Genomic DNA, 17,903 nt, shown 5'->3' with positions numbered 1-17,903 from the left:
TTTTTCGTTCTTATACTATTGCGCAAGTGCGAAAAAGGAAATATACAGTTATTATAAGTGCTGGGCGCGAAATTTAAATATGCTTCGACAAGTGGAAGGTATTTAAAGAGATTTTGTATATTTTTTCGATAAACTAGCGTTCAAAGTAGAATGCCTAGAAAATAATAATCATTTATGCGTAAAAAAAAGAAAAAAAATATAAGAAATGCTATACATAAAGAAAATAATTTATGCTAATTTCTTCTATTAAAAATTGATTTTATTTTCGGTTTTCGTGTACATGAGGCTTTTATTTTCCATTTAAATGTAAAATATTTACGTGTAATTGGAGTTTTGATTTGATTCTAATTGTGTTTTAGATTCGCGCCGGGGCAGGTGTCTGAATAAATTTGCTGTTTGTCTGGGCGCGAATGAATACAAATGAAATAAATTAGGCAGCATCCAGCAGGAGTCCAAGTCGAAGCGGATGCGCAAGGAACCGCGTCAACTCATGCTACACTCAAATTGAAGTGCTATTTAGGTAATTTGATGTTTTGTGCATACGAAACGGGTATGCTGAGTTTGTATGAATGTGTTTGTGTGTTGAGAAGGAATTCGAGAGAGAGAGAGCTGCAGCAATGGGTATCTGACCTTGTATTTGTTTATATTTGATATATTTGCTGCCTTTGCCAAAATGATAATCAATGAATTTTCATTTTCCAATTCGTTTTTCCTCATGTGCAGCCAACAGGCCGAGTCGCAATTAAACTTACTTTGAATGGGAAACAAAACTGGACATTTGCATTCGAGGGCCTTTGGGTGTTTCTTTTTTGGGGCGGACCAGGCAGCCAGCGCTAAGCCAGCAGGCTGAGGTAAATAACTTACCCACTAACAAGGCGGCAGCTCCGAGCCGTGGGCGGGCGTTGCACGTGAAGTTGAAACTTTTATCGATTGGTAAAGTTCGCACATTGCCTACATTTGGGCGCCTTTGACGTCGATGGGTAGCCCCCCATCAAAAAGGTGTTCCATTTATTGGCTGTGTCGGTGTCATTGCCCTCGAGCTGCTGCTGCTGCTGCAGTGCGCCATGTGAGTTTGTAGGTATTTTAATGTGTGCTAAGACTGATATCTATAATGATTATTATAAGTATGTATGTATGTGTATTTGTCAGATATGTGAGATCCGACTCTGGGGCAACTACGTGGATTCCCCTTAGTTGTCCTCGCCATCTTCGCTGCTGGTCATTTGCAGGTCAGTCCAGAGCGTTGCATTGATCAATTCATCTGGAATGGGATTGGGAGGGATTGTACCCTCATCAGCAGCTACGGTCTTAGCTGCATTTGCATCAGTTTCTGCAACTGTAGCTGCATCCGATTCTGCAGAAGACTCGGCATTTGTGTCCGGTCCTGATTCAGTTTCTGATTCGTCAATTTCCACTTCGTCTGCCTTAACTGCATTGGCATTTGGATTCACACCCACTGCTGCATCAGCATCTGATTCTTCATCTGTAACTGATTCATCGTCGGCATCTGCTGCTGCTTCTGCATTTCCATCCGCATCCGCATCTGAACTTGAACCTGAACCTGGACCTGAACCAGAATCTGAATCTGAATCTGCATCCCTGTTTCTAAAGACTTGTACTTTGGAGTTATCTTCCATGGGCTCTTCCACCTCTTCAAGGTCGCTCTCCTCGAATGACTCCTCCTCACTGGTCTCTTCAGGGAGTTTGTTGTAAAATATTTGTGCTACCCTCTTTCTCTCTTCTTGAGTTGTTTTCACCTTGCGTCCCGTCGATAGCTTCTCTTTGAGTTTGTTGGCGCTGGCCTCGAACTCGCTGATCTGGACCTTGGCACGGCTAGCCTTTTCCCTGGTGTAAGACTTGATGCAGTGCTCCACGCTGGTCTCAGCCTTCTTGAGGGCATAGAGCACGTCGGTGACATCGCGTTTCTCCATCTTGTCGCTCGAGCTGGGCTCGGGCGCCGACCTGCTGCCATCGAGCTCGTAGGACCACTGGCAGCTCTGCAAGTAGTGTAGCGAGTCCTGGCCGCAGGTCCTGTGGAAGAGCTCGTGGAAAGCCCTGATGTGGTTGTCGAAGGTCTTGAAGATGCCCGTCACTTCAAAGCGGAACTCCTCGATGGTCTTGAAGTAGAATCTGTCCACTTTTTGCGACAGGGCATCGAACTTGGCCCTGAAGTACTTGCAGATGCTCGGGTCGTCCTCCTTGGAGATCGCAATGTGCAGCTTGGCCAGATGCTCCTGGCACTGCCGCTGCACGACCTCGGAAGCCTTCTCGTAGCCATGCTGCCGGCCCGGGGCCCGCGGGTCCTTGGTGCTGGGCTTCTCCTCGCCCTTGGGCATCTTGTTGATCACGCGATGGAAGAACTTCTCCAGCTTCTGGCAGTTGCGGTAGACCACGTCCCCGGGGCGATTGAACATGAAGCAGTTGCTGATGACCAACTGAAAGTCACTGATCAGATCGTCCACGCGATGGTAGTAGCGATTCTGCACGCGCTTGATGATCGTGCCCACGTCCATCGGCCGCTTTATGACGGCGTAGTAGTTGGGCACCTCCAGAAGCGCCGTGTCCACGGGCTCCATGAAGTCCAGGGCGAACTTCTTAGTGACCACCTCGTCGAGCAGATACTTCCGCAAGTAGTGGATTTTATTGGTGTACATCCCAGCCTCGCCTGGCTCCGGCATCACCTCCGGCTGCACTCGAGTCGGATTCTTGGCCTGCAGAAAAAAAAAAAATCAGATTGGGGAAAATTTGATAATATTTCAATTTCATGAACTCACCATTTCAAGTAAATGGAAATTCCTGGAAATTCAATGCTATTTGAAAGCGAGATCTGGCTGCTTGAAGTGAACTTGAGCTACTGAGAAATAATTTAGCAGCTGCGAAAGTCAAGGAGTGCTAGACGAATCAAGTTGTGCTTTGGCCAAGACTATCGATAAGCGGGCGATGCAACACTGGACGTAGACAGTTCCTGCTGTAAGTACATGCACGCTATGCTAAGCCTCTATAGCTATAACCATATGAAGCGAATATTAATAAGCAATAAAAATGATACATATATAGATAGATAATAGTAGTGGGATGAAGTGAAAAGAAGCTTTGGGATATATATGGATATATATAGTTGCATCGATAGTTTCAGTAGCTATATTCAGAGATTTTCAGTGTTGTTAGCTAATACGATTCAAGTTTGAAGCTTGAATTGACAGCTTACGGAACAACAACAAATGGATAGAAATATTTACATGTTTTTTTTTATCACATTTACTTAACGTATCAGAACTCGGGGACATTTGGAATTCATAAAAAGACAAGGGGGGTCGAGGCTTGGAGCGTCATGTGCGTCACGGTCCTTGAGTCGCATTGAGCCCTAAGTAGTGTCAGCCACGCGTAGAGCAGGAGGAGAAGGAGGAGGAGCGCATTTAGAAAATTCACGTCCTTGACTGGGTACAGCTATGCCGCTGGTCGAGAATAATTGTTTGTCTAACTGGTTAGTCTTGCGGCTAGAGGACTCCTACAGGATATCCACTTACATGTTACTCTATGCAGTGTTTCAGCTGGACGCCAGCTTTCCTGAATCTGGATTTGTGTATTGGTAGCGGCGCCAAAATTATGGGAATCGTAAGCGAATGGATGCTTGGCCTAGAAGCAATAGATGCAAATTAGCTGTAAACTAAGAAACAGTCACACTTTGTGTTTCATCACTTTTGTTAAGCTCATTCTACTGCTCATGGAATAAACTATTTACTAATTTCGCCTTTGATTCCCAGTTTTAATCGCGCATTGATGCGGGCGCAGGCATTGCATTGCTTAATAATATGCATCGACAACAACAATTACAGCGATTAGAGCGGTTAAGTTGGGGCTACGGCGGGTTGTTGTGTTGCTGTGCAATTACATGACAGCAGCGATAGCAGAAATTGCAAAAGCAACAGCAACAACAACAGCAACAACAACAAGAACATTACGAATTACGATAATAATTTCCATTTCTAATTTCCTCACCATGCCAAAGGACTTTGCTGTTGCCAACTACCAGGAGGACCTGCTGCTGCTGCTGCTGCCTCCTCCGCCTTCTTGGCCATGTTTCCGGTAGCAACAGCAACAAGCAATAACCCCAATAGTACAAACAACAACAACAACAACAACAACAACATCGACGGCAGCAGCAAAAGTAGAAGGACGCGCCAGACGTTGGCATAATTCCAGAGCTACAGAAATCTAACAAAATGCAAATGCAATCATTGATTTTTCAGCTTATAAACGAAATGTGCATCGCATGTATTTGTTTGTACTGAACATTGGCCCAATTGTTCCAATTAAAGGAACTATAACAAGGCCTACCAGAAAGGCAGACAACATTAATCTAGGGTATTCTTGTAAGGGCAAAAATTATATATAAATAATAAAATGATGAGAAAAAATATATATGAAATAAATTGTTCATGCTTTAAACAATATGAGAAAAATATAAATAAAATATTAAATTAAAATATATAAAATATTAAATTAAAATATATAAAATATTAAATTAAAATATTATATAAATTATAGTAAAAGTATAAAATTAAATAAAATAATGATGCTTACCTCGTTTATACGTTTTTTTATGCCACTATGTTCAATCTCAACTTTCGCTTGACAATTTCAGCTTTGTGTGTGTGTGTGTGTATGAAAAATCATTAGACACTTCCATTTATACTCCGCTTCACCCTTTTTTTCTACGTTCCGCCATCGCTTCATCCTCTCCTCACGATTTCACAAGCTCAACTAAAATCGAATTGCAATGTGCAGCTCTATTTATACTGCTTTGGCTCTAGTTATGCGATCATGCATGCATGATCTCCAGGTACAACGTCACACTCCAGAGCAGCCAACCGCTCTCACAGACTCAACTAAAGCCTACTTGCTGGCTCTTCTGCTTGCGATCTTCAGCTTAAATGTTCTCACCAACACAAACGCACACACACCAACAACAGAAGAGAACTGTCGCGCTGCGCTGCTCTTTAAAGGCTTAACTAAAATGTATTTGTAGTGGGCGGCTTTATTTATACTGCTGTCTCCTCTCCTTTACATACTCTCCTGATCTGCATATTACACTCTTCGCTCCGTTACTCAGCTTAAGCTGAAAGTGCGGTTCAAATTGCAGCCGTTGACTCTTCTACTATACTCTTCACTCATACACTCAGCAGCAAGTGGCTCTCATACAAACACATTACAAGCTCACACACACGTCGGCGTATATATGTAGGTATGCGATGCGCTTGCTATCGCTGCTAAATGTTAATGGGGTGTTCTGTTTAGCCAGCTCTAGCGTTAATAATAGATGTGTAATAACAATTAAACTACGATATACAAAAGCATCCTAAGCCCGATCTGGAAATACGCCCTAGAAATATACGGCATTGCATCCAAATCAAACTTGGAAAAAATTAGAGTCGCCCAAGCAAAGATCCTGAGGCGAATCTGCGATGCCCCATGGTACATGAGGACTCGAGACATCGAAAAGGATCTAAAGGTTCCAAAGGTGGGAGATGTCCTACAATCACGTTCCGCAAGGTATATAGAACGCCTTGACAGCCACAGCAACGTACTAGCCAGACGGCTAACTGCCAAGCCGAGGAAGAGACGACTCAAGAAGTGCCACCCAACGGACTTGCCCAAAAGAGTGATAACATAATTAAATATAAAAGAAAAATATTTCACTAAACAAAACTATATTAATATAATATAAATAGTAATGTTAAAGTAATATTAAAAATTAACACATAAATATATAATCTAAGTCTAGATCTTTTTGTTATTATTTTTAATGTAGAACTAGATTAAGTTGCCATTATGGTAGCAGTAAGCTTGTTAATAAAATATAAAAATTTTAAAATAAAAAAAAAAAAAAAAAAAAAAAAATAACAATTGCTATTATTGAAGATTGCAAAACATTGTACATAGAAACGTCTATGCTTTGAAAAGTATTTTAGTATTTTTTTTTTTCAGATTATCTCAGCTGCCTTAAATCGTTTCAAGGAACTTATCTTGATAATTGTTGGGTATCTGATGGCTTATACGCTTTTTTCTGCCACTACTTTAGTTCAATCTCAACTTTCGCTTGACAATTTCAGCTGTGTGTGTGTGTGTGTGTGTGTGTGTGCACCCGAAATGAGGTGTGCGCTGTGCTCCAATACCGATTGAAGTTGGCTTTGTGATGAAGTTAAGCGGGCGCTGACAGAGAGAGCTGACTGAACTGAAGGGTAACAAAATTCTTTTTATGCTGCCTCTTGTGGCTGCACATCATTTCAGCACGCCCACACGCCTACATTGCTGCTACTACTACTGGTGCCACTGCTGCTGCTGCTGCTGCTGCTATTGTTGTTGTTTTTGTAATTTGATAATGCATTTGATTAAGGAAATGAAATTTTTATTAAGGCTGTTTGCTTATTCGCTCGCTAGCAGCTCGCGTCGCTTTTATGTTTACCCAGCAAGGGTATGGGTCTGTGTGTGAGTGTGTGAGTGTGTGCGTGTGCGTGTGACTGTGTGAGGCTGTATGTGTGTATGGGTGTATTGCCATTTTGTTGCCTGTTCCGTTTTGTTTGCGATATTCCACACTTTTCTCATGTCCCACCTGCCGAGCTGCCGCCAAGCTCTACATTTTTGTTTTCGCATAATTTCTTTGAGTGCGGTTGGATCTCTGCGATTTTACGATGCGGCCGCCCCGGCCCCAACGCCGCCCCTTTAAGGTGGGCAAAGCCTGGATTCCCCGAATGGGAATGGAGCTTGGTTAGCGGGCAACCGTCAGAGCTGTGTACGTAACTGTTTCTTGATTTTACACCGTTTTACTATTGTGTTCGCTCTCATACTATTCGCGAGACGCCAAGCGCCCCCCACGCTTCCAGCATTGGCAGGCAACTGCTGTGTTCGCAGGACCTCTGTTGTTTTATGTTTTGTTTGTTTTTTATTTTTATTTTTATTTTTTTATCAAATTTGCATTCGCTTCAGATAAATAAATAATTTAATTTCTCACACAGTTCGCAAATGCAAATTGAGCTTTGCTCTAATATTGGCAAGAAGAAATGGCATAAGATAATATGCATTTTAATCGCGATTTACATAAGCTTCTCATTTAATTAAGCGTTAAGCGAAACCAAAACGGAAAACATATACATATATATGTACATACATATATACATACATACATATGTATGCTTCACTGTCCTGTTCACGTCCTGCATCGCATTACAAATTTAAATTGCGATTCTTAATTTAATCAGAGCTTATTTGCGCCCTCATGCAATTCATCTCTCGTTGCGCCTTGCTCATTTCGCATTGTTTGGCAAGTTGTCAACACGCCTACGGAATAACGGAGTTTGTTTTCAACACCAAGCGAGAAACATCGGAGAGAACAAAAACAAACTACGGCAAACCCTAACCCTTCGTGCACTAACTAAGTGCGCTCATTCAACTCCAAAAACAAACTTTTGCTATTGTTATTGCATTTTGTTTTCATTTTGCTCTCTCCCGTAAGGGCTGTCGGTCATTGACTTTCTCTCAACTTCTGCTTGACATTTAACGAGCAAAACAAGGAACAACAAAAAAGGAAAGACTGAAAAACTGTAATAACAGCGGCGAATGTAATTTTAACATGTTAAGTGTTAGAATGAAGCCTACTTTGAGTACTAGAGCCACCGGCCGCTCTCTCGCTCCTCCGCTCTCCCGCCTCTCCAGCTCTCTTGAGCTATCTCACTCTAGCGGCAGCTTTTGCTATCCTGCTGCTATTCACGTTGTTGTTGTTGTTGTAAGTGTGTTCGGCACTGGCATTGTTTTTGTTGCGTTAGCGTTGCTGTTGTGCCAGCCCCAGACATTGTCCCCCGACAACAAAAGCCGTGTTGATGTTGTTCCACCGTAGACCGAGATCCACTGCCAAGTCCCGTCACCCGTTGCGGTTGGTCGACTTAAAGCCTCCGCCAAAAATTTTTAAAATTGTAACATCAATCTGTTAAAGCAATTTCATGCTGAACAGAATCCTTTCAATAAAGAAAATAAAGATAAAGAGATATATATAGAGAGAGAGGTAGAGGGGGTTAATAGAGCTGTTACACAGCTAGCCAAAGATGCAAAAGTATGCAATGAAAAATGTAGCTAGAATTAAGTTACTTACGATTCAGTGAGACAGCTTAACATTTGGCACTTCAAACTTGTTGCATCGCCGTCGTAGCACGTGCGCCACAGCTGGGATGCCGACAATAACAAATACCGCACACAACAATAAATTCGTATTATTACGTAGTTAGTAGAACATTTCACGTAATTTCCCTATTCCCAAACAGGGAAAAGTTCTTCTACATCCAACTTAGATGAACTTTTGTTGCCCCTTCACAGCTGTTGTTCAGGTCCTGTTCGAATCGAACCTGTTAGTGGCTGCTCCTGCAACATGACTTAACATTATGTTACTCTCACAGGAATGTTATCCACGCTCTCTCTTGCTCTCTCTTAAATGTTAACTATGCTCTCTCAAACATGTGTGTTATTGTCCAGTCTCTCTCAAACATGTTCTATGCAAACGCTCACGCACAAATGTTTGTATGTCAAGAATTCTTTGCTGAAATCCTGAAGTTTTTCGGCTTTTCAAGCGACAGTAAATTTGCCGACGGTGAAACATGAAAAATTGAAAAGTTGAAAAATCCAACAGCAAGGTCCTTTGGGACGTTCACAAATTTGCTTTGCGTGCGCTGCGGACCTACCACAAATTTACTCATTTCGCTTAGACAATGGGCCAAAATTATAAACGCGCTCGCTGCTTGTTAAAATTACGCGATGTGCTTAAGTGTGTGTGCGTGAGAGACAGGCAAAGTGTGTGGGTGTGGGTGTGTGTGTGAATGTTGGGCTTCGCAATCAAAGCCGGATTAAAATTGTCTGATTTTGTTTGAGAGCGGGAGCAGGCGTCTATGTATAGGTGTGTGTGTGTGTGGGTACTTCTCGCTATCCGTGTGTGTGTGTGTGTGTTGGGATCATTGTTTTGTGGTTGGCTCTAGCCTGGACAACGGAAACAGGAAGTGGCGCTGTATGCAGCGGATATTGCAAATTATTAACCTTTTGCTACAATTTTGTTTGCGATAGCAGCTGCAAATGCTGCAGCCCTAGTCCTGTGCCGGATGTGTGCCGCAGCCCTCGTAAAGCTTTCTACGTTTCTGTTGCTTTGCCTCGGCCGAGCTGTACAAAATCCTCTGCGGTTGCCAGCACCTGCGCCAATGGCGCCACCTGCACCACCTGTACCATCTGTGCCACCTGTGCCACCTGTGCCACTTGGCTGGCTGGGCAGCTGAATGTTGAATGCTGATGCTGCCGGCAGCCAAAACGATTTATAAACGATTCGCCCAACTTCACTGCAGTGTGACCTTTCGGCTCTGCGGCTATTCCCTGGACTCATTGCCAACCCGCAAAACTTTTGTGGCCAAGTGTTAAGTGAATTTTTTGTTGTGCTTGTTGTTGTTGTTGCTGCTGCTGCTGTAGACCTTGTTAGTATTGACGTTGCTGTTGCTGCTGTTGCTGTTGTTGTTGTTGTCGTCAGCTTTTTAAGGTCAAATATTTGCTAATGAGTTTTGTTCGCCATTTCCATTCGACAGCATCAAATTTTGTAGCCCTTTTCAACACCGAAGCACACACATTCGAATTCACATATACACACGAATGTATGTATGTATGTATGTGTGTGCTATATATGCATATTTATAATATATACATATATCTATGCACATACATTATTTAGTTATGTAAATGGAGATTGGGACAATTTGAAAAGTTTCTGTTGGTATAATGTAAATTTGATGCCCTTTTGCAGTCTGTGCCAAGTCAACTGGCGAATATTGTTTGTTTGAAAATACAATGGAAACATGATAAGATATGAACCACTTTTAAATGGAATAAAAAAAAAAGGTTAAATTTAGTAAATAAAAAGGTTCACAGTTGGTAAGAGTGAAAGCTAGTTGGAATTGCTCGACTAGCAGATACTGTGACTTCTTTTCTTTGTTTCTTTTAGCATAGATAAATAACTAATAGCTCCCTCACACACACACACACACACATACACTTAAGTTCGCGCTGCATTGCCTTGGGCATTCAGGTGTTGTTTACCCTGGCAAATTGAATAAATATTGTTCGTAATGATATTCCAATGTGTTTACTTCACATAGCCCAAAAATATTTACCTACAATACTTTGATCTATAATATTTTTATTTTATTATTATTATTATTATTATTATTATTATTATTATTATTATTATTATTATTATTATTATTAATATTATTATTATTATTATTATTATTATTATTATTATTATTATTCTTATTATTATTATTATTATTATTATTATTATTATTATTATTATTATTATTATTATTATTATTATTATTATTATTCTGCTCAAAAGCATAATACTCCCATTTTAATTACTCAACAAGTAAACATATATATATAAAAACACATGTAATACATGACTAAGCATAAAAACACATAAACTTGATTTTACTTTAAAATAAAACATTTTTCCATGCCCCATGTGCCTGATAGGTACTCCTGTTACCGAGTCATCCGATTGCTCGCATTATGAGAATTAATAAGCCCTCAAATAACTATTTATTTTTAGTTGACTTTAAAAGTCTTTTTCGCTGTTGATATGGTAACAGTTTAATTAAATGCGAAATCACATGCAAATGTGTGTGTGCGTGTGTGTGTGTGCATGTGAATGTGTGTGATTAAAAGGTATTATTTGATTTTACTTTATTTAAATTATGCAAATTTGTTACAACGAGCCGTCAAAACAAGTAAACCTAATTAGCCAACAATGTACGGGCCATAAAAAGAGCCCGAATGAGTAATAAAAATAAAAATTAAATTGAAATAATATTCCGGCTGGGGCAAATGTAAAGCGAAAAGTGATTTAAATTAATTACCCAGCGCATACTATTAAGTGTGTGTAAATTAAATCTCTGTCTCTATATGCATTTATTATTTCAATATTTATTTAATGAGAATATTGGAGAATATATACATATACATACACACATATATCAATGCAGTTTTTGTTGTTGAAACGTTCGCGGAAATTGATAGCCGCAAGCTGCGGGTCAAGCCACTCCGCACTGTGGAACCACAAACAGACCAAAAGACGAAAGCCAAATGGTAGACTCCAACGTATATACACACACACACACATACATACGCACAACACCCACGGCCATGCCAAAGCAGAAATTGTAGAATGTGGCGGACTACGCGGCGTATGGACAATGCAAATTGAATTCCAATGACGAGATATCATTGATGCGTGGCTGAAATTTGCAATTCGTGTTTTGTCGCTCAAGCGGAAACAATCACAAAGCAACAACAACAGAAAACTTACATCGGACACACGCACACACACATACACGCACACACACACAAACACACACACACACACACACACACACGCAGACGAGTCGGCTGGACAGCTACAATTACATGGCACTCGCGCTCTCTCTCACTCTCTCCGCCTCTGTCGCTCTCTTTTTAGAGCTGCCTCAACATGTTGAGCTGGTCAATAAAATAAAACTCATCAGCGAATTATGTAGCTGGGATAATCGTTGGCAAATAACATTACATGGTACTCTCGGGACTTAGGACTTGAGACTGCTGACGATTCCATTGTGACTTTGTCATTGTGAAAGCCTAAAAGGAAATTACATTAACATTTTTCGTAGATTTCTGATGAATTAACTTATGACAAATGTGTTTGTATTATTAAATATATTATACTACACTACCGTTTAGCAGGGCATGTGTACCAGATTGATTCCATTGAAAACGTTAAATCAGAGTATATTACTTTTACGTACGCATATCTTGAGCTCTTACAGTATGCCACCTCTTATGTTTGTACTATGTCCTTTTTGTTTTGTACTTCCGTACCGTTTTCCTTATGTATAAAAGTGCCAAATCGTATCCTGCTACAATCAGAGCCTCTACATCTTCGTCCGTCTATAGCCTGCGCAATAAGTTACCGAAGGGTTTTCTCGTTCAAGCCTAATTGATGAAATTAAATAAAATTTTAAAATGATTTTACATTAAATTTATTACACTCTCGACTTACAAAATACGAATTCAACTCTATAAATAAAATAAAAATGCATATCTACAGGGTTCCACTAAATGTATGTTTATTTATATAAATTCATAAATTCATGATATGCTCGCATAGATATTCAAAAACAGATGCATTTCTCTTTTGTTGCCACCTTGAAAATGCCTTCTCGATAATTCTCGATAATTTGAATTGTTGTGTAAGTCCTTACGAGTTATCGGGAGTAGACTGTTTTCTCTAATCTAATGAGCATATATTCTCTATTAAGCCGTGTGTCAAAGTTTCGAGCATCGATCACACAATTCAACGCAAGGCGAATGCTGATGCATATCACATATATACCACCTACATATATACATATATATAATATAAGAAGTGCCTCAGCTGCCTACCAGCTGCAGTCACAAGTACTCCAACTTCTTTTATGCTGGACACTCAAACGGATTTGTCGCACTTCCATCTGCCGTTGCCTCGCCTGCATGCGTGACATGGACACCCACAGGCACAAAGGGAGAGCTGCAGATATCGAACTCACTTGTAGTCAATCATGTTCGATAGTCGCTAGCATCAAGAATGATTCCCTTAGCCCCTATTCCATGCATGCGTGTTGCCCACACAGCAGGACATTGGATTAGGTGCAAAATGACCAGCACTGTGCAGCTCGTGAGGAGTCGTGGGGGCCAAAATATCTGCGCTGGCTTATTCTGGCTGCGCCACGATGCAAATCAACTGCGAATGGCCGACGAGTTAAATGTGTTAAGTTTAGTGCCGCTGGCCACATTGCTGGCTGCAATATGAACGAGCTCCATTCACGGAATGAAGTGGCGGAACTGTTTCAACAAGCCAATGTCACAAAGCACGCGTTCGGGTTCCTAAAAGCGAAACAGTTTCTGACACGGCGCCACATTTCATTCAGCCAGCCAGCCAGCAGCGCAGCTGAGTGTGGCGCTCCAGTGGCAAAGATTCAATAATGGCCATAGGTGAGTCGCAGAGGACGCAGTGCGTGGCGTCTCTACGGGCACCTGGGGTGTCAAGCTGCTCTCAAAGAATACCAAAGGCTACCTTTCGCTTGGGCCACTAATGCCAATGGCAATGGCTGGCTACCTGCTCCACTTCTGCTCATAGATAATCGAAGTCAGAGTCCTAGCTTGGCCCTCATGGGTGTCAACAGCCCTGGAAGTGTCTGTCCGTCTGTGGACGCACATTATCTACCCCTACTTGTCTCTAAAGAGATTATCTGTATGCGTGCCGTGCTGCAGATTTGGCCATGGCCGTAGGGCGATTGCCACTTCAGTTGAAAGATGCAAATGAGCTGACGACGGAGTCATCAAATCTCGAAGTGTTTTTTTTATGAAAATGCTGGCGAATAGGTAAAACTGTATAGTATAAATTTATTAAATTATAATAAAAATCTGAAAACCTTTTTATTACTTTGCCATTGGATTTGACAGTTTTTATTCTCTTGAATTTATAAAATTTATTTGCTTACAGTAGTTTTGTATTATTATTATATTCCAGCATTAAAAAATCGCAATAGAATTTGATGTCATATTTATTTGGTTTTATACAACTATCTAGAAAATACATAAAAACTTGGCAAATATGTAAAAGTTTATTTTATGCTTAAATTCAAATAAAAGCACTAAAAATAATTATAAAAGTGGATAACTGCTTAAACTTTTAGTAATTATATTGATATGCATGCTATTATTATTATTATTTTTTTAATTTTCTCATTATTTTAAAATTATAATTAAAATCGAAATATATGCCATTAATATTAATTTTTAATTTTGTGAATTTATAAAATATATTTTATCATTATTTTGAAATTATAATAAAAATTGAAATGCATGCCACTAGTATTAATTTTTATTTTTATTAATTTATAAAATATGTTTAGAGATTTTATTAATTGAAATGTATCTGATTATTTTTAGTTTTTATTTTTATTAATTTATAAAATATTTTTTATCATTATTTTTAAATTATAATTAAGTTGGATATCTACACCATTATTATTAGAATTTTTATTTTTATTAATTCATAATATAAGTTTAAGAATTTCATCATTATTTTGAAATTATAATAAAAATGGAAATCTATGCCAATATTATTAGCATTTATGTTCTTGATAATTTATGGTATATATTTAAAAAACATCTTTATAATTATCTTGAAATTATAGCTAAATAACCCATTAAAAAGCTTCTTCATTATATTGACATTTTTATTCTTCTTAATTTATAGCATACACTAAAAATAATATCTTTATAATTATCTTGATATTATAACTAACTAACTCATTATAATTACCTTGAAATTATAACTGAATTGGAAATCTTTGCCATTATTATTAGTTTTCATTCTGCATTCAATTTCTATTATATATCACTTATCATTATTTAAATTTTTGATATAGTCGAGCATTAAATAATCGTAATCGAATAATATGTCAATTTCGAATGAGCCATTTATTTGATTAGGTCAGCTGTGAAATTTCCAGATTTATTTGGTATGGTTGTTTGGAATTTGTGTTGTCTCACTCGGAATTATATTGCGAGCTTTATGGCTGAGTGCGGCTTGTAACCCGAATTGGTAAAGGCTTTTGATGTTCAATGGTGCAAAACATTTTGTGCTTTCTTGGAAATCAAATTCCATGCTCAGTGGAAATAATATGTATGGATGTCGAATTCATATATCACATACAATAAAAATATAATAATATTGCAATACATACAAAGCATATTTAGCTATGTGTGTGTGTGTGTGTGTGTGTGTTTGTGTGTCTGGGGCAAACGCTTGCCCCTGTTTTGTGATGGGCTTACACATACTTATTGCCTGGGCTTTTGTTTTATTGTTTTTATTTCATTCGCATTTGTGTGTGTGTGTGTTGTGTTTCAGCAGGATTTATCGCACTTGGACTGCGGGCGCTTTGTTTGCGCCGCTGCTCAGAGCTGACATGAAAATCCAAGCGACGCCAACGTCTAAAAATTGCAGTCACATTCGTCCAGCAACAACTGTGAGTGGGGGCTTGGAACAGGGCAGGGTAGGACGGGGCAGGGCTGGGCTCGGCTTGGATACTGATGATAGCTGAAAGCGCTGGCATTGTGGCTCCTAATGCTGGCCAACACCCAGCTTTGCGACCGTCTGCAAATGTTTGGCGCCAGCTTGTAAGTCCTTTTAATGCGCCACTCTTTTCGGCCCCGGGTCTGCTCCATTCGAAACCCTTCGGGCGTAGATTGCGGCCCTTCAGCGCCGTAGCTCCGTGTGGCGGAGGTGTTCGTTTTAATTGCATTTTTGTTGTGTCCGAAAATTGCATGTCATTTGTCACGAGGCATCGCAACGCCCATTTGCATTTGCCTAAGCCATATTAATGAGCGGTTGCTGAGTGGTGAGTGCTGAATGCTGAGTGGTGTCGGTGGGTGCCAAGTGGTGTTGGTGGCAGCATTGCCAGAATCTATCTGTCTGGCTCCAACCGAGCATCGTGCGGCGGCAGGCGAAGTGATTAGTGGAGCTAAATATGAATTTTGAATATGAAATTATTTGCATTTGTGTTTTCCGACAATGACGTCAATTGAGCCAAAGCTGGCGCAGTAATGAAACTATTTGGCTGTTTGTATACGTCTATTAGGCAAATAACTGCAAATCATAGAATTGAAATTGCCTTTGTTCGCTCGTCTCCATTTGTTTGATTTCGATTTACATAAGTTTTAAAGCAGCCACGCTGTGGGCGCAAAGCATTTTAAGTTTCGTTTAACTTGCTGTCATTCATCAGGCGACAAGGGGCCGACGACAGTCGCAGCACAGCATTTTAATTTGCCATGCTAAGCGACAGGAGCATGGGCAGGAGCAGGAGCAGAGCATAGAGCATTGTTGGCCTCAGCTGCTGGGGTCGGGATGAGGGTAAAAGCAACAATCAGTGACAGGCCCACGACCACGACTACGGCTACGAGCACGACCACGAGTACGGCCACAGCTATAGCTACAAGTATGGAACAGGAGCAGGAGCGGGAGTGGGAGCAGGAGCAGGAGCACGGCCAGGAGCAGGAGCACGGTTAACGCAGCATTGAGTGGCAGCTCTTTGGTCTTCGGGCTTCAGTCTTGCTGCCACAAATCGCACACAATGCGTTCCGCCACAAAAGGCTTGCGACGGGGCCGGCAGTTGAAAGCCGCTCTTCACAGGCCAATTAATCAGTTTGTGTAAGTGGGCGGCACTTCAAAGCGAAACCGGCAAAAAATAGAAGAAGCAGAGAGATGAAGAAAAATCAAACTCGTATAGCTAGAAATTTGTTTTAGTTGTTTTCATTTTTTTTTTCTCTAGTTGGCAACTTCTTTCCTTATTTTTTTTTTTTATTTTTTTGCTTTATTTTCCCCGAATGCGGGCCCATTTATAAAGCTTCGATTTTTATGGCGCTTCCGTTGCCTAAGTTCACATAGTTTATTGCGGTCATTTTTTGGCCGCATAGTTTTATGCTACCAGTAAAAATTTATAAACTTATTTGCGGCTATAAATATGGCCACGATATTGGCCTAATTGTGTGTAATACATGCACCGCCCCTCCAGCAATCGCTGCTCGGAATAATGTTGCACGATTTGTAAAAGACATAAAATGTTTTGGATTGCAATTTGTTGCGAGTTTACTTGCTCTGCATTGCGAATCATGTTGTAGGCGTGACTGGCTGAGCTGCAGAAACACTTTATTGGCTTCTGAATAGATCGAGTGCGGAGCCAATTATGAGGCCAGACTTGAATTAAAGTTTGGGGAAAAATCAATAAATCTGTATTGTTTCGAGGCACACACTCGTTAAGGCTTATTTACTTGAGAGTTTAAGCCTCTATTTGCTTACCGGAGCTGCGTATGGCCAGCAGCATGTCCAAGAACTTGGCAAACTGTTTGAGTCGCTCAGCTCTGGCCAAAGTTGTAGACCAACAATGACAACTAATAAATGAATATTGACAGGCGGCCGGCAGCGAGCTGCTGGGTCAGGTTGATAGCCAGTCATCCGGCCTGCCCACCAGGCGTGCAGCCTATCGACATCGGAGCTTGGCTAATCGCACAGTTATCGACTTAATGGTTTTTCTTTTGAAAGGCAAGAAACAGAAAAAGAAACAGAAAACGAAGCAAAACAGAAACAGAAGGAATGAAAAAAGTTTATTTTTATTGAAAGGCATTCGGACATGCACGATATACGCAGTCAAACATACAGACCCACATACACACATACACACACTCGCACACTCGCATTCGTGACACTTGACAGGCCAACGCAAACACTTTGCCGCTACTGACCTCCAATGGGCCGGGATCAGTCCCAGTCCCAGTCCAGCTTAGGCCCGGCCAGACTTCAGCGTTGTGCCTTTGAACTGCAAGTCAAGTCAAATGAAAAGCGCACCAATGGAAACTCAAATAAAAATGGCGAATGTTCTTGCTTTTCGGTGGGCATGAGTTCTGTTTTCTTGTTTTCCTTTTTGGGTGGGGCGTGTGTCGCTTTGGGGGCGTGTATGGACTATAAATAAAAGGTTGCCCTATTGATTTTATAACATGCAGCAGCAGCAAAAGGGAAACTCGTGAGTGTTTATCATCAGTTTGTTTGCCTTTTAGCCCCCATTTCCTTCCCCTGCCCCCTATCGTCCTTTGCCTTTCTGCTGTCTACATGTCCAGCCTAGAAATCTTATCTGTGCCGCCCTGAACCCCGGGCTAATGGAGAGAAATTGCGTTTTAATGAGCCAACAGCTATGTCATAATGCCGTATATTCGACTCTTTCCATCTCTTTCTTTTCTCTGCTATGCTC

General features: G+C 40.6%; 1 protein-coding gene and 1 long non-coding RNA gene across 2 annotated transcripts; one reads left to right on the top strand and one right to left on the bottom strand.

Annotated features, from left to right (window-relative positions):
• Positions 1-280: 280 nt before the first annotated feature.
• LOC108650273 (uncharacterized) lies at positions 281-2,922 on the bottom strand. The gene is made up of 2 exons (XM_089259857.1): positions 2,775-2,922; positions 281-2,711 (listed from the first exon to the last, which is right to left on the bottom strand). Exons 1-2 carry the CDS (start codon positions 2,775-2,777, stop codon positions 1,191-1,193), a joined length of 1,524 nt encoding a protein of 507 aa, XP_089115983.1. The 5' UTR covers positions 2,778-2,922; the 3' UTR covers positions 281-1,190.
• Positions 2,923-3,204: 282 nt separating this feature from the next.
• Positions 3,205-3,748, top strand: LOC149091477 (uncharacterized). The gene is made up of 2 exons (XR_016196722.1): positions 3,205-3,484; positions 3,544-3,748. It is a non-coding gene; the product is annotated as an uncharacterized LOC149091477 (long non-coding RNA).
• Positions 3,749-17,903: the final 14,155 nt, after the last annotated feature.

This window comes from Drosophila navojoa, chromosome 4 (genome assembly GCF_054131105.1).
Source record: "Drosophila navojoa isolate 15081-1374.11 chromosome 4, UAZ_NAV_1.0, whole genome shotgun sequence".
Lineage (NCBI taxonomy): Eukaryota > Metazoa > Arthropoda > Insecta > Diptera > Drosophilidae > Drosophila > Drosophila navojoa.
The sequence above is the reverse complement of the archived record's forward strand: the minus strand, read 5'-3'. Positions and strand labels throughout refer to the sequence as shown.